Genomic DNA, 18,639 nt, shown 5'->3' on the forward strand with positions numbered 1-18,639 from the left:
TAAACGTCAGAGATGTAGTTATCATACTGCATACTTATAATAGACTTTCATATGAAAATCATTTCAACATGTCCAAGCATCCTCATGTTAATTCAATCCAATCATAGCCACGTTAATAACGTTTGTAATAAACCAAACCGTTTGTAAATCGGTTAAAAATTTAGCAAGCTGTGGTTATTTCAATAGTACATGCACCATAGACATTCATGTTGTGAGTGGGTGTGCTGCCTGTGACAAGACGGCCGCCGGTGAACTACGCTGGAGACTCCGCCTTGCACCATCTAGTTATATATATCTTTGGGGGCGATTAGTGGAGTGTCATGGGGGTATGAATCTGTGGCTGAACGTGCTCCTCGTCTTGGCTAGCTCCTCATAAGAGGGGGTGGGAGGTCTAATCCAAATGGAACCATTGTTTTCCACTGAGGAAACCACATTCCAAATTGCCACAAAAAGTGACAGAAAAAGAGTTCACCATTGTTGCTGCTCGCGATATAAGTGGCCATGCTGTGAAATTGGCCCCCAGCCAAGAAGAGAGGGCAGGGTTTGAAATCTTCTTCCTTTTCTCTCTCAGTGACAGTTACTCTAATCACAGTTATTGGAAACTCATAAATCAAGTAGGCCATTACATTGCATCCTCTATATGATGGTCGTCTCTTGTTGGCCAAGCTGCAACGTTGGAAGTCATCCTAAAAAGTTGTTTATAAACCTAACCCTTTTTTTCTTGAAAGATATATACTGTATATTTTATTACTTTGCAGCTTGGCCATTTAGTGACAACCCTAAACTGTCAGAACGACCAAGCAGCACAGGAATATTTCATGCAGTTGTAGGCATATACTTGTATTATTTAGCAAGTTTTTCTTTGGTCAATGATAATATTTTTTAGCACTGCTGCTTGTATCATTTGTGTGTGTGTGTGTGTGTGTGTGTGTGTGTGTGTGTGTGTGTGTGTGTGTGTGTGTGTGTGTGTGTGTGTGCGTGCGTGCGTGCGTGTGGCCCTCTAAATGCCACAATCATTAAAAATGTCAACCTCCCCTTAATTCGCCCGACATGACTTGAAGGCTCGTCTGGGTTTGTCTCGACAGTCGAAATCCCACTAAGTCTTGTGCCTACAGTATGCTAACACAGTGTGACCAGTAGCGCTAACATTCAAGCTAACTCAACGGTGCACACTATCAGTGTGATGTTAACTGCCCTACACTCATAGTAATCATAATAATCATAACTGTGTACCTCAAACTATAGTCTACCCATATAACTCTGTATGATAGCACGTACAATAGTGCTGAATATACTGAATATATACATGTTTATATTTATTGCATATATCCATATCTTTCTGAATATACCTGCATAATTATAATACTTCTATATACCTACTTATACACCTGCATATAACCCATATAACTCTGTATGATATGTACAATAATGCTATATAGTGTATATAATTATATATATATATATTTATTCTTACCATATATATATATATCCACATCTGTCTGTACATACCTGCATATAATCCTTTTTACATATCTATAGATACTATATCTAAATCTGTACATATCCCTTACCTACTCTTACTAGTTACGCTGCTGGCCAGTATGACTTAGTAGTGTCTTTATACCTGTATCACTGTACATATTAATACTACAACTCTGTACATACATCTGATTAGCACTATTACTCAGTAGTACTAATTTATATATTTTATATCCAGTTTAACCAATGACAATAAATTTGAATCTAATCTGATCTAATGTTGACCAGCTCTGACTCTGCCCCTCCCCCCCACACCTGTCCCTCCAGCTGTGTCCACTGTTCTGTGATCTTCACTGACGTTGGGGCGCTGAAGACCCACATCCAGAACACTCACTGTGAGGTCTTCTACAAATGTCCCATCTGCCCAATGGCCTTCAAGTCGGCCCCGGGGACGCACTCCCACGCGCAGACGCAGCACCCGGGGGTCAAGGTCGGGGAGCCCAAGTGAGTCAGCCATGATCTACCATCAAAAAGTAATGCAGTCGTTGTTATTGATTCAAGTCCTTGGGCACTCTTTGATAGGGATGCACCGAACCGACTTTTTCAGTCCCGATACCGATACCGATACCTGGGCTTTGTGTATCGGCCAATACAGAGTACCGATCCGATACCCATTGTTCAATTAATAAACGGTATGCCTCACTGTGTGGAAGAGACTGGGATCATTCTTTTGTGCAAGGCAACATCAGGCTTGACTTAAAACATTACTTTCCTAATGTAGTGAAACAAAATGTAACACATTAACACATAGATATAAATGTACTGAATTGTTATTTATTATTCAAATTAAATGACAAAAGAAAAACTAATTATATAATTTTTAATTGTCCCTGATACCCGATCTAGCTATTTTAGTCATATCGGGGCCGATATCCCATATCAATATCGGATCGGTGCACCCCTACTCTTTGAGACAAAGGCTCCGTTCACACTGCAGACGGAATTGGCCCAAATCCGATTGCTTTGCTTATATTATGTGACTCAGATCAGATTATTTCATAATGGTGTGAACATCACAAATCATATACAGATACAGGTCTGATTTCTTGCAATGTGACCTCAGTCTGAACAGTCATGCGACATTTATGTGACTTTTACGTCAATCTAGTCTAGATTATAGTTTGTCACAATATTTTATGTCCATCTTCTTTATTGTTCATTTGCGCATGTGGGTCAGTTCAGGAATGTCACACCAGTTCACAGTGGAATCTGATATTGGCCACATTTAAAAAAGAATGTGAACAGCCAAACGAAAGAAACAATAAATCAGCATTGAGCACTAAGGCTTGCAGTGTGAACGTAGCCAAAGACACAGCACAATGACTTATTTAGATTTATCTTAATTCGATTGACTTCAGTTATTTTCTTTATTTTTTTGTGCTATAGCAAATTATTTGAATCCTTTTTATACAACAATAATACAATTAAATTAATGAATTTAATTGAAAGATCATATAGAAGCACTTTTTTAAACACACACCCTACCCCCCCCCCCCACACAACCTAGTCGTGTGTATATTCTACAACTCCGTACATACATCTGATTGGCACTATTACTCAGTAGTACTAATATATTTGATATCCAGTTTAATCACCTGTCCATTATATATTACTATCGCACTTTACTGTTACATTTGCACTTGTTGTTGTACTGTACTTGTGTTGTATAATGACAATACATCACAAACACACTTCAACCCCTCTCACACGCTTCAACCAGGGAACATTACTCTCTATACCCTTGTCCAATTCATTTTGATCAGAAGATTCAAGCTGTCTGACTGGCTGGGCAGCATCAATGCGTGGGTTGCATGGGTTTTAGACATGGAGGCTTTGGCTAGGTTAGTTTCTTCCACCTGTCGACCTTTCACTGACTCCCATTATGTCCATCAACAAGCCACTAATGCATTTGGCTTTGCTCAGGAGCAGGTGTCCTCGCACGCCGTGTGGATCCACGGCCCTGCTGCCTGTCTGATTAACTAACTGATAGAATGAACTCCTGTCCTGTGGACCTAATGAACATTTTACAGGGGAATTGACGAGAGGGAATATACCAAACAACATGCTATTTGATTGATAATGTATTCATTGTAATTAATAACGATTGATAATGTATTGCGTAAGAAAGCACAAGATGATTTATTGTCGCGTGATATCAGTATCCAATAAAGGTTTCTTGTTAGCTCACTTTTGTTTATATTCACATTTCCACCCACAAAAATAGACAAGAGTTTTCTATTGTTGTTCTATAGACTACAGGCTGAATACATTTCCTACCACATATTGTGATGGATCACGGTTTATGTGGGTTTTATTTTTGTTTATTCTAGTGTGCGTTGGATGTATTTTGGGTTTTCTCTGGTGAGCTGTCAATCACCAGACATGGCATGGCATGGCAGGTGTGTGTGGGCCTCCTTTGACTGACAGACTTTGACGAAGATTGTATAGAGCAATCTATTTGAAGCACAAGGGTTTGTGTGTCCTTGTGCGTGCGCTGGAAGAACATGTGGGGGGCGACAGTGGCTCAGGAGGTAAAGCAGTCGACTGGTAATCGGAAGGTTCCCGGTTCGATTCCCGCTCCTCCAACGTGCAGCGTGTTGAAGTGTCCTTGAGCAAGACTCTTAACCCCGAATTTCTCCCACTGAGCAGGTTGGCACCTTGCATGGTCGCCTCTGCCGTCTGTGTGTGAATCTGTGAGTGAATGGGTGAATGTGAGGAACAAAATAGGATATGATTGGATAAAAGCTCTATATAAATGCACCATTTACACCATTTTTGGCGGCCCCTTTTCTCCAACGTGCACAATGGCGACAACTTCATCAACTAGTGTTCAGAAACTCCACAGGATAACTTTATTATTCCCAACACTTCATATTTGAGCTTAGAGTTCTCTTGTTTAGTTTCTAAATTATCTTAGCCGCTCGTGGGGCCGACTGTGGATCAGGAGGTAGAGCGGTCGCCTGGTAATCAGAGGGTTCTCGGTTAGATTCCGAACCCCTAACCTCCCGATGAGCAGGTTGGCACCTTGCATGATCGCCTCCGCCGCCGATGAGTGAGTGAACGGGTGAATTGTGATGCGCTTTGAATAAAAGCTGTTATATAAACGCTTTTTATATAACCAAAAAAACATTTACCATTCTGTATACTGTGTGCTGCCAGTCGCCAGCATTATCAGAGGATGTGGTTTTATCTGTTCCTCAGGTTGATCTACAAGTGTTCCATGTGCGACACTGTGTTCACGCTGCAGTCCTTGCTCCACACGCACTTCCAGCAGCACATCGTCAACCACAAAGTGTCAGTGTTCAAATGCCCCGACTGTTCCATGCACTACGCCAAGAAACCGCTCATGATGGACCACATCAAGGTACTGCCGGCCTCGCAAATCAGTGGGAAATTACTTGAAGGCAGAGTAAACCCAGGAGTCAAAGTCTGACATCTTCTTAACCCTGTTAACCTTCTGTAGTGTGGTAGGGAAAGGTTAAGCTTCTGTAGTGTAGTAGTGAAAGGGTTAACCTTCTGTAGTGTGGTAGTGAAAGGGTTAACCTTATGTAGTGTGGTAGTGAAAGGTTAACCGTCTGTAGTGTGGTAGTGAAAGGTTAACCTTCTGTAGTGTGGTAGTGAAAGGGTTAATCATGGTATATTAATTATGCATTGCATATTGATAGAGGTTTAAAAATAACCCTTTTCCACATACTACCGTAATTTCCGGACTATAAGCCGCGCCTTTTTTCCCCATTTTTCGACCCTGCGGCTTATATAACGGTGCGGCTTATATGTGACTCAACGTGACCAAACCCGAAAATGTAAAAATCGAAATATTGCTTTTTTGACTGCATTGAAATGTTATTTATTTGTTCCCTTATTTGCTAAACTTAATACAACTTGTAAATGAGTTCATTCTTGTTATTTGTCCGACATTATTGTGTCCCAATGCTGGTGGGAAGACTGTAATTAAACATTAAAACACCTGCGGCTTATAGTCCAGTGCGGCTTATATATGTACACATCATTCAATTTAGCTGCTGTGGCTTATATTCAGGTGTGGCTTATAGTGGGAAAATTTGTTAAGTTGTAATTGACTTGTATGCATAGCAGCATGTATACATTTTCCTTAAATTTTTACTTCTGAATATCTAGCACAGCAGAACCATCAGGTTATATCTAATCTAGCCTATGAATGATACCAATGAGCATAGTAATGGTCTCAACATGTCAGACTTCCAACAGGATCAAAACACAGAGAAGTAAAACAACCCTCCGTCCAATGTCTTATCGGTCTGTCCCTGTGGCTCCCTTACCAGGCCAAGCACGGGACCCTGAAGACCATCGAGGGGCCTCCCAACCTGGGCATCAACCTGCCCCTCAGCACCAAGCCCACCAACCCCAACGGTAACAACAACAGCAGCCCCAACATTACCAGTAACAACAGGGACGGAGGGAACGCCAGCGGTCAAGACCGGGGCGAGAAGAAGAAACCTCCTCCTCCTCCTCCTCCGGCCCTTAAGAAACCCAGCGGCACCGCGGACCCCAAGAAGCCCCCCGTACCAGGGTACACGTGCGGAGACTGCGGCCGCGTCTTGGCCTCCAGGGAGGTCTTCGTGTCCCACATGAGACGGGAACATGGCAAGGTGAGTGGAGCTGTTAAAGATTTGTCAAGTAATCTTTTCTTTATTCGTTCGTAGTCTGGAACCAGGAATGAAACCCACGTGAACATGTATATCTATCCACATCTGTCTGTACATAGCTGCACATAATCCTTTTTACATATCTGTAGATACTATATCTATATCTGTACAGTATCCCTTACCTACTCTTACTAGTTACGCTGCTGGTCAGTATGACTTACTACCATAGAGTCTTTATACCTGTATCACTGTACATATTAATACTACAACTCTGTACATAGCACTATTACTCAGTAGTACTCATTTTATATATTTTATACCCAGTTTAATCACCTGTACATTGTATATTACTATTGCACTTTACTGTTTACATTTGCACTCTGGTTGGATGCTAAACCTATTTTCATTGTATTGTATTTGTGCTGTATAATAATTTGATCTAATCTAATGTGGAGAACATGCAAACTCCACACAGAACCCCCCTCCAGTCAGGTTGGAACCCAGGACCTTCTTGTTGTAAGGCAACAGTGCTAACTGTTAAGTATAACCATCGTGCTACATGAGTAATGAGTGTCTAACCACTCCCACTATGGAGATCAATTGAGAGTCATGTTCATTCCACTGCAGAGTTCAACTTTGTTGAAACCATGAAGCGTAATCAGGGCACTGAGAACTTGCAGTTTTCTTTTAATGTTCTTCAGGAAGCTTTTATCAATCTTAAATTAGTCCTCAATGCTAGTAAAACAACATGTATGCTGTTCTCCAGAGCCAGAAATGTTGATTATGAACAGAACGTTCCATGTGGATATTCTTGCTTCCAAGCTGTGACAGAAAATTGGCTTCCTTCCTGTACAGAAATAGATCCTGTTTTCCTGTGATTAGCAGAAAGAGGATTGTTGAAGCTGTTTTCTTTATACATTTTGGACTATGATGATGTGACTTATAGGCTGCAGCTTCAACTCTTAAACCTCTGGACTCTGTCCATCATTCTGCCTCAGAATTATCACTGGTGACAGGTATGATATCCATCACTGTGTCCTTTATGAAAAGGTTGGATGGCCTTCTCTGGTTGAAAGGCATAACTATCATTGGTATTTGTTTATTTTTAAAGCTCTTATTGGTAAACTTCACCCTTACCACAACACAATCTTGGAACCTATTCTACACGTTCAAATGACTAGTTGGTTCCTCCTTAGAGTTTGCTCTGAACTAGGAAAAACTGCTTTTTCCCTTGATGCTTCCAACACCTGGAATGCCCTCCAACTCACTCTGAAGATGAAGGTTCTTCCTTCTTTTGCTGCATTTAAAAATATGATCTCCGACCACTGTGTGTTGACTTGTAATTGTCTTATTGTTTATTCTTATTCATTGTGTTTATATGTATGATAAATTGCTGATAAACTTGTTTTGTAAGCTTGTCGTCACTGTAAATGGGGGTAACCTCAGTGTCTTTTGAGTTGAAATGAAGGTTTGAAATGAAATGAAATGAAATGAAATGAAAGGTGATGTCATGCTAGGGTGTTCTTCTTCTCTTTCTGCAGATTCTGAAGAAGCACCCGTGTCGACAGTGTGACAAGTCGTTCAGCTCCTCTCACAGTCTGTGTCGACACAACCGACTCAAACACAAGGGGATCCACAAAGCCTACACCTGCCTGTGAGTACACCGCAGTACACCTTCTGCTAAGAATAGTTGGTAATAAAATAAGAATCATACACAGTATTATTCTAAATACTCACAGTAAGAATATATTATGAAACTTAAAACATTTACATGAGAATGTAGCGGGTTTTATACAATGGCATGCAAATTTCTTGATTCTGATTGGCTGAAACAGTGAAGTTGCCAGTTGTTATTTAGTATAACACACTCCACGTGACCCCAGATCCCTCCCACAACCGAATTACTTTATTTTTCTGTCTGAATCAATCCGCCATAGATAGAAAAATGGAACTATGAATAGCTTTTGAACGAATCCTCGAAAAAAGATAGTCAACTGGAATATGTTAGTTTGTTACATACACATGGATTATGTAATAAATTTGTCATGACTCATTGTGAAACAAAAGAAAAATCGCAAAAAAAATAAAAATGGCAGAGGTTTTATTATATATTTTTTTCCAGATTTGATTGATTGATTGCTTGAACATTTTATTACCAGATTGCAGAATGGGTACAATACAGTACGGCTCAATACACACAATTGTTAAGGGGATGCAGACCAGAGAAAGACTTTCGTCTTGTTTGCATCAGGGTCCCCCATTTTCAATTCATCAACATATATGACATACATGACATACAGATAGACAGTACTGCTACATCTTGTTTAAGAAGCACAGTGAAGTTACCTAGTAAAATGTTCAATCAATGAATCAATCAAACCGGTTGTTATTTGATTGATTGATTGATTGATTGATTGAAAATTGTATTACCAGATTGCAGAATGGGTACAATACAGTACGGCTCAATACACAGACCAGAGAAAGACTTTCGTCTTGTTTACATCAGGGTCCCCCATTTTCAATTCATCATAACATATATGACATACATGACATACAGATAGACAGTACTGCTACATCTATACATTTATGACATACCAGATTTACAAATACAGTACTGTTTGTGATACAAGAAGAGTCTAAAAAAGAGAGTATATACATTTGACGAAGTACATTGGAGGAGGTTGGTAGGTAGGAGATTTGTAGGTGGGGTGGAGGGGGGTGTGTATCTAGACCCACGTTACAATATATCTCTGGCGGAGGATTTTCCACGATGCACCGAGCGCCACTTCCGGTTTGGCGTGGAGTGTAACTCGCCCGAAATCCACCAGGCGGCGGTATTGAGGCATTGCAATATCAGACCAGGGTCCAGCTGCGTCCCGGAGGGAGGCTGGATGAATTATGAATGCCATGGCGAAAATATGAAATATTGATCCCAAAAACGAGTTCCCTCGTTGTTGGCGCACAACGATTGGCGGGCAATAACGAGTATACTCGTTGTTGGCGCACAATGTGTTAATAGTCGACTATCGGCTAATTTCGGCCAATCAAAGTCGACTATCCAAATCCTTAGTCGGGGACAGCCCTACCACACGTGTCTGCATGCCTTTTATGGGTGGATGAGTTTACTTGCAGTACCGCTACGTGCCACAGTCGCTTCACAACACTTGAAGTAAATGACGAGGTTCATGCGTTGTATTCTACCTCACCAAGAATCACAATAGGAAGCCAATAAAAATATAATGTTTTAGGCGAATTTGGCGGGAAGCCACTGTGCCAAACTCGCCACGACACAGTTCACCTAGAGTCGACCATGGAGATTTCCATGACTTTGTGTTGACTTTGGTTTATGTTGGAACAAGGTTTCTTCTATAAGGGGAAAGACTGAAGTCAGTGAACATCTTTCTGTGTCGGTGATGTGCCTTTTCAAGTGTTTCTATTGCGCATCATGACAATACATTTGAATACAATTTAATAGAATAGAATAGATAGAATAGAAGTACATTATTGATCCCGAGGGAAATTCAGCACCACAGATCGCTCACAATACATTTACATTTACATTTACATTTAGTCATTTAGCTGACGCTTTTATCCAAAGCGACTTACAAGTTCTGTGCGACAAGACAGCAAGAAGGGTATAACTCTATCAGCTGAGTAACAATGTTCATCAAAGTGTTGCGTGTTACAATAAACATTTAGGTAGTCAAAAATCTAAAATAATAATAATAATAATAATAATAATAATAATAATAATAATAATAATAATAATAATAATAATAATAATAATAATAATAATAATAATAATAATAATAATAATAATAATAATAATAATAATAATAATAATACAGTAAAATATCCATTCTAAAATATGTATATACATTCTAAAATATACAGCCAAAAATATATGGTTAAATGTACAATAAAATGTAAAATGTATATGTAAAATGTACAGGAAGATATGCAATAATGTATACTGTTACTCTGTGCTCAGTGAGGCAGTGAGGCGTTATACCATAGATATATAGACTAGATGACTCACCCGCGCTGCTGGCCAACGGAGACCGACGTTGCCACATGGTGGCCATCTTGCTACAGGGTAGCACGCCCACTCACAACATGAATGTCTATAGTGCATGTACTATTGAAATAACCATAGCTTGCAAAATTTTCAACCGTTTGGTTTGTTAAAAACGTCAGAGATGTAGTTATCATACTGCATACTTATAATGGACTTTCATATATTATATAAAAAAAAGATAAAGAAAAAAAAGATTATTCCAAGCAAGAATCATAGCCACGTTAATAACGTTTGTAATAAACCAAACCGTTTGTAAATCCGTCAAGATTTCAGTGAGTTAAGAGTATTTTTGTTTGTGCAGATCACTCACCTTAACTCAATCTGTGCCAACAACGTTTATATACGTGTTTGCTCGACAACCGCCAACCACGTATATATGCGTTATTTTTTTCGATTTTAATATTCTATTCAATGTCATGGACCTGTATGTTGCCGTTAAAAGGCATACTGGGACCCAGAGGGTGCAGTACCGGCCAGATCCTACTAGGTGGCAGTATCGAGAGTGCAGTAAACCCCATTCCAGACTGCGTGTTACGTTTAAACCCCTCCGGGTGCTGAATTTAGACGGAGCCAAGTAGATCGCTTCACCGACCACTTCGAAACGCAATGTCCCGTGATTAAGACAGGGAGGACGCGACCCTCTTTGCGCCGCCCCTGTGCCTCAAATAGATTCGCTATCAACTCTATCTTTAATCTTTCAAAATGTTCAGTTGCTATCACTATCAGCTCTATCTTTAATCTTTCAAAATGTTCAGTTGCTATTGCATGCACTCATCTGTGTTTCACTACACACTTGAGTGCATGCTTACCAACTGTTAGTCTGCAACACTACCGACATCTAAGAAGGGAGACCCCCCTTGAATGGCCCTTCTAAGGTTTCTCTCCTCCACACTGCCTGTGGAGCATTTTTCCCTATTGTTAGGTTTTAGTGAGTTTTTCCTTACCTTCGCGTGGGGTATGTCTGGGAGTGCTTGCATTCTTTCATTTATTTGCATTTATTTTAAATTTGTTGGACCTTATGGTGTTCTTGTTCTGTTCTTGACTTATTGTTATGTTCCTTCTTGACTTGTTTAAAGAAGACGTGTACGGCCCATCGGGACATTAACGTGTGTTGTCGGGCCTTACAAATAAATTTGATTTGATTTGATTTGATCTAGCACACTTGATCCATAAATTGTGCCAAATTATGTCCGGGACCAGATGGACACCAATACTGGAAATCGCGAGCAGACAATTGGAATATTCTTTTTGGAATACGCCCGATCAAAGGTAAGGACTATCTGACGTCAAATTCCAGCTTGATTGTACAATGTTTTCATATTGATCCAGCTGATCAGCGTGTGTGGGGTTCACAACGAATGCCGTTACTGGCAATAAAAGCATCATAAACGACCCCCCCCCCCCCTTTCATGCATTCATGATGAAACATAATACCTATTATATACATTTGATTTGGAAATAGTAGCGTGTGCAGGGATGAAACGCCAAATTCTTTTAGTAGAATTCACGTAGCGCCCGATAACTCAGCTCTCCAGGAATTCGCCCGGATCACTCCGAAACTATACTTACGGGATAATGCGCAAACGTATTCATGAAAAGATTCATTCTTTTTTGCATCTTGGACAGAAGATAGTTACTGTCAAATGACCATAGTATTGTATCCATAGCTATAATATAGTATATAGATATAGCTCTACAAACAAGGTGACGCACTCCTATCTTTTAAAGCGTGGCCTAGCTAGTCTTTATATACATCTATGCGTTATACAGTCTGATGGCTGTTGGTATGAAGGACTTCCTGTGACGTACAGTGTTGCATCTTGGGAATCTGAGTGAACGTGCTCCTTCTATTGGCCAAGTCTGTGTATAGTAAGGGGTTGTCCATGATGGTGAGTAGTTTAGACTAATCTAATCTAAAGGGCTTTAATCTACTCTAATATGTTTGTATATCTTTTCAGACACTGTCCGGCCCTCAGTCAGCCGTTCACAAAGAGAGTGCTGCTGGACCAGCATATCCAGCTGACGCACGGGATCAAAGACACGGGGGAGGGGAAGACTGGGGACTCTGGTCATCAGGAGGCTACACCTGCCAAGGAACACTCACAGGTACATGGAGATGATACATATTGGTGTAGACACAGCATATAAACACAGGTTTCCATGGAAATGGTGTTAGCAGCACTCCAATGAACCATACTGTATATTATATGATATTTGGTAGGGATGTTCGATATTGGCTTTTTTACCGATACCGATATACCGATATTGTCCAACTCTTAATTTCCGATACCGATATTTTCCGATATCACATTTTAATGCCGATATCGGCCGATAATATCGGTAGGACGATAATATCGGACATCCCTAATATTTGGTGGACGCTTTTATCAAAAACGCCCCAGTGGGAATCGAACCCCTAAGTCTGCCAGACCTACTGTAGTAAATAAATAATAATACTAACCTTTGTACTATTATGCACTTTGCTATTAAGGAATCTACCTTGCCTATATTACTACCTACTATGCTAATATGTCTTTACTACTATGCACTCAAGACTGTAGCACTGAAGTTCGACATTGTTTGATGAACAATCTTACTTACCTTTAGCTGCCAGAGTTGTACCTTTCCTGCTGACTTGTTGTACAAAAGTTGCTTTTAGGGATGCTCGATATTGGCTTTTTTACCGATACCGATATACCGATATTGTCCAACTCTTAGTTTCCGATACCGATATCAACCGATAACGATATATGCAGGGTCCCCCCCCCCCCCCCAAATGGAATAATTTCAGGTAATTAACATTACATATCTCTTGTTGTGGAATTAACACAACATTATGCATACTTTTGACAATAAATAAAATCAGAATTTGTTCTTACTTGCTTGCCTGGGTAAATAAAGGTTATAGAAATGTAAAAAGAAAAAATGATAAAATAACGATTTTCTTTTTTTATTAATTTTTTTAAACCGATACCGATATTTTCCGATATCACATTTTAATGCCGATATCGTCCGATAATATCGGACATCCCTAGTTGCTTTGGATTAAAAGTGTTCAGCTTTGACAAAATGTAAATGTAGTGCCACTCTCTGCCTGCTGAGCTACAAAGGACCAGAAAGCATCTTCTGTCTCCTATTCTCCTAACACATCCGCTCCACCCCTTCCACAGACCCTCAGTCCAAAGAGGAAGCAAGAGGACGACGAGGGGTCTCCCGGCTCGCGCCCCAGGGGCTCCGACGCGCAGGAGGGGTCTCCCGGCTCACGCCCCAGGGGCTCCGACATGCAGCCGCTGAAGAAGCTCAAGGTGAACCTCCTCAAAGTTCACCAGTGCGCCGTCTGCGGCTTCGCCGCCGAAGACGCCGGCGCCTTCCGCGAGCACCTCTCGCAGCACAAGTTCAACGGCTCGTCCTTCCAGTGTCGGGAGTGCGGCCTCTGCTACACCTCCCACCACTCGCTGGCCAGACACCTCTTCATCGTTCACCGGCTGAGGGAGCCGCAGGGCCTGCTGGCCAGGCACAACGGACGAGGCGGCGGCGACGACGACGACGAGAGCCAGAGGGAGAACCAGCTGGACGGGACGGCGAGCACCCGGTGCAAAGTGTGCGGGAAGACGTTTGAAACGGAAGGGAACCTGAAGACACACATGAGGACGCACGGGATGGCCTTCATCAAGTCCAAGAGGCTGAGCGTGGTGGAGAAATGACCGGAGGGGCATGCTGTTGTCGTCGTGGCAACACTCAATATCAGGCACCGCTGTTTTTGATTTGACACGATGGCAGGCGGACAGTTCATGCATCTCCACTGACTCTTATACCCGCCTATATGAAACATATGGTACAGTATATGTACTTAATATATATATATATGTATATATGTAATATATTTCAAAGTCACTTTATGTGTATTTAATGAAATCAAATGACAATAAGGTAAAATTTTTGTACACTATATGACATAGATGTTTCTATGGGATAGATCTTTTTTTTATAGAAGAGCGTTTTATTTTCAACCCTTTTTCATTGTGGTCTCGGATGTGCTAGGATGGTTGATGTTGATGAACATCCGTTGGCACTGCAGTGTTATGTATCACTATGCTGCTAACATCCCACGAATGTCTGAAGAAAAATACTGAAAGGGATAGTTCAGATTTTTCAAGCCCTATTTCCTTCTTGCCAAATTATGACGTTGATTGGTACAGTCCCTTTTCAGTACAATCCATATGGTACATGCCAGTCATCTTGTCCAGACAGGAGCTTGACCCCATTGACTTTGCAGTGGTTAGCGGCTAACTAGCCAGAGTTAGCATGAGGAACAGCATGGATTGTGCTAACATTATTGGTAAGTAGCAAATAGGGCTAGGGATCTGAAAATCAGAACTATGTATTTAAGCCCCGCCCCCATACCAGAAAAGCTAGCTGTGGTCTTCCATTGGAATTTCTTTCATTGGAAGATTGTCATGAAACACCTTTTTTTACACCATGGGTGACTCATATTACGGTGTGATTCCTTATTGTCTAACGCTACCCTCTTAAGAATACCTTGAAGTAGCTCCGAATATTGTAGGATTAACCTCCTATGATATTTTCCTTAATGACAAAAAAGGAGAGGACCTAAGGAATCAAATGGAGATAGTTGACATTCAGTAACGGATACGCTTAATGTAGCTCAAGGGCAAAGTTGTCCCTTCAATCCCTCCCTCCATTTATCATAGAGATACTGTTTTTATCAAGCCTCTTTTCCTCTCGCTTCTTGCCCCCAGCAACAGTTGTGATTGGCGGAGTAAGAGAAGAGGGTGGGGCTTGAGATTGAGTCAATTGTTTCATTTGACTTGACCAATAAGGAAGCGCCTCGTTTAGTGAACTGTCTCTTTACTCTTCAACGTGACATCATACTGCACACCCCATAGACAATGACAAATCCTAAAGATGAATGAATTTGACCTAGTTGAAAGAGCTTATTTTGTGTATGGTAATAATGGAAATAAATTATGGCAGGCCTCTTGTTTGTGTGAGTGAAAAGTATTTTGAATACATATTTATGAGCCAAATTTGGAATCCTTTAACATTTGTTTTGTATAGACAGAGTTACATGTTTTTGTACATTTGACAATGTTTGTGTCTTTTCTTTACTCTCGTGGCAGCTCTTTGTGATCACAATTGACTTTACATATTTAGGTCACAAGGTTAAAAACAAAATTTTGTTTTGTTGGCCCAGTTATGATTCAAAACCAGATATGAATACTGTTATTCTTGAATACCATAACTAACACATTTGTTGGTTCCTGCCTTGTTCTACATTTCTCCAATCATCTGCGTGATCTATTCTCAGCCAATGAGGAAGAGGAATTGCTGGAGGAACGTAAAACCTGACTGGAGGAATACTTTGTCTTCTCCGAATGTAAACATTAATGTAAACAACTGACGAATGAAACGTTTTTTTTTCGCCTCCATTTTTCTGTATTTTTCTCCCATCCCAATTTAGTCGTTATGCCAATTCCCCCCTCCCCTTCCTGGTCGTTGCGTGCATTTGCCCCCCACTTGCCGGTGTAGGGAGCCCTGAAGTCTATCACATGCGTCCTCCGATACATGTGGAGACAGCCAGCAGCCTCTTTTCACCTGACAGCGAGGACTCTCACTGGGAAAGCGCGTGGGAGGCTCACACTACCTTCTCCAATTCCCTCCCTCGCTGTGCAGGCACCCTGACCTACCTGTAGGAGTCGCTGTTTACAACGACCAGGATACAACCCACCGGCTTCCCACCCGCTGATACTGCCAATTGTATCAGTATGACGACCGGCCAAGCCGGAGGTACCGCTGACAGCCGGATTCGATACCAGTGTCTCTGCGGTGGTAGACAGACGCTTAGTCCGCTGCGCTAACCAGCCGCCTTACGAATGAAACGGTTTGAAATTAATTCGTAAAAAGTTATAAGACGGGAGAGAGAACGCCTTTGTGAGATTATTCTCCATTTCCTTGTGTCTTTTTTTTATCTTTATTTTTTTCACACATTTCATAAAACATAATTATTTTTAGACATGAGTTGTGTTTTTTCTACTCTGACAACAGGACTTGTTTTTTGTCTAGCGCTGTTAAAACTGCATGTGAAGAAGAAGCAGTCTGTGAATTGTTATAATTGAATAGAATGTGTCTTGCTGCTGTTTCTTAGACATGATCTGATGCTTGTGTACAAAGCGTGTTATCTGTGTCAAATAAACCATGTAACCTGTCGGGAGGTGAGATCTGATGTCCGCTGCACATGAGACATGGGGTCCTCCTATGAAGACCCCAGCACGGCTCTCGTTTGTTCATACCGCAAGGATGACATGTACACATTAGAGGAACATGTCAGCATTATGGGAATGAAGAAGATAGATTTCCTCTCTGTGCGTTCAGTAGAAAGCTATCTGGCTGCGAGCTAGCATAGCTTAGTACTAATGAATGGAAGTGGATACGGATCAACTAGCCATAGCTGTTGGCCAAAAACACTTCTTCCGGAGTTTTAAGCTAGGCTAGCTGATCCCTATCTGCTTCCATTAATTTGTGCTAAGCTAGGCTAGCTTGCAGGCGGATAACTTTCTACTGAACACAGAGAGGAAATTGGTGTCTATCGTCTGACTCTGGCGAAGACGGTAAGCGCATTTCCCATAATGTTGGCATGTTCATTTAACATACAATACAGCCCAGGGCCATGGATGAAATCTCTCAGAAAGTCTCGTCTCTCCTATTTTGGGTAATCTTTACGTTTGTACTTGAAAGTTGACATGGTTTTGCAGGTTGTCAACAAGTCTTCTGACCCTCAAGACCTGATGTATACACAGAAAACTTGCTGCTTATTGGTGGCTCTTTTCAATATCAGGAGAAAGAAGAGAGTTTCTCATTTAGATTCACTTTGTTTTCACTGATATCTGAATTATTATCCTAAAGGTGCCTAAGGAGCAACAAAGATCCTTATTGGAGACCATTTTGAGAAGCCATTGAGCTCTTATAGTCTCATATTTAATTAAATTTTTAAACTTTATTTCAACTTGTAAGACACCCTCATTTACAGTGACAACGAGCTTACAAAACAAGACAGTTTATCAGCAAATTCATACATATAGCCACAATGAATAAGAATAAACAATAAAAAAAAGTCGACACAGTGGTTGGAGATAGTACTTTTAAATGCAGCAAAAGAAGGAAGAACCTTCAGAGTCAGTTGGAGGGCATTCCAGGTGTTGGAAGCATCAAAGAAAAAAGCAGTTTTTCCTGGTTCAGAGCAAACTGGAGGAACCTTAAGAACCAACCAGTCATTTGAACGTGTAGAATAGGTTCCAAGATTCCATTCCAACAGTGTTGTGATGTAAGAGGGATGTTTACCAATAAGGGCTTTAAAAATAAACAAATACCAATGATAGTTACACCTTTCAACCAGAGAAGAAGGCCATCCAACCTTTTCATAAAGGACACCGTGGTGGGGGCACTTCACCGGAAAAACAACTGATTTATTTTGCACATAATCTCACACATATCCCAAGGCTATACCGTTTTGCACACATTCATTTAGTTATTGAAAGTTTAATTCAAATAGGCTTTATTGGAATGACCATGTTGAAGTACAGTAATATTGCCAAAGCACATTGTACAAGGTAGTACAAACAGCTCAATGAAATGATGTAGATGAAAAAATAGCAATCCAAAATTGAAGTATATGACAGAGAATGACAATGGAGAGGTGGGTCCGATTGTACTATGGGACGCCTGCAAGGCAGTAATGACAGGGAAGATTATAGCAAAATCAGCATTCATTAAGAAGGGCAAAATAGGAGGGACTCAAGAATCTGGAAAACAAATATAAACAATTAGAATCAAAACACAAAGAATCAGGAGACCCCAAGATAAAACAAGAACTAATCTAGGAAATTTGCACATAAGAAATACAAAAATAACTGCTATTCCACTTAAACTGTTCTTACACATACATGTATGTTGAACAACGGAGGTATTGATGAAGATGAAGTAACAAAGGAAAAAAGGGCAAAAGCACTTACTCCTAGGTCCTAGGACATTCTTTGACAATTTTACAGCCCAAAATACTAAAAAGATCCAGGGCGGAATTCTATAATGGTAGGTAACAAAGGGTGTAACTGGCAGATGCATGGTGACGATAGAATTATTGTATAACCAGGTTACAGATGACGATAAACCTGATGTTGGACCCAGTGCAGCATATTGCTGTCTCCTATAGCAGACAGTGGTGCGTTCTATTAGAGGATAATTGCAACCAAATCAGAACCCCACCTGGCGCTGAAAGACAGGTGTGTGTGAATCTCCAATTACCACAGCGATCCGTCATGGCAGACTACGGGAGCGGACATCCTACCCTACCTTGGCGATGATGACGTGTCCCCTCCTGTG

At 40.9% G+C, this 18,639-nt stretch overlaps 1 protein-coding gene across 1 annotated transcript in view; it reads left to right on the plus strand.

The window, feature by feature from the left end:
* znf532 (zinc finger protein 532) overlaps positions 1-16,322 on the plus strand; it is a 35,854-nt gene extending 19,532 nt beyond the window's left edge. Inside the window, exons 4-9 of the mRNA XM_084325247.1 lie at positions 1,807-1,983; positions 4,741-4,903; positions 5,841-6,167; positions 7,706-7,818; positions 12,201-12,348; positions 13,413-16,322. Of these exons, the coding sequence (XP_084181373.1) occupies positions 1,807-1,983; positions 4,741-4,903; positions 5,841-6,167; positions 7,706-7,818; positions 12,201-12,348; positions 13,413-13,946 (1,462 nt within the window). The 3' untranslated portion in view covers positions 13,947-16,322. The remainder of the gene's footprint in view (positions 1-1,806; positions 1,984-4,740; positions 4,904-5,840; positions 6,168-7,705; positions 7,819-12,200; positions 12,349-13,412) is intronic.
* The last annotated feature ends 2,317 nt before the right edge of the window (positions 16,323-18,639 follow it).

Source organism: Notolepis coatsorum, assembly GCF_963971535.1.
Source record: "Notolepis coatsorum genome assembly, chromosome: 11".
Taxonomy (NCBI): domain Eukaryota; kingdom Metazoa; phylum Chordata; class Actinopteri; order Aulopiformes; family Paralepididae; genus Notolepis; species Notolepis coatsorum.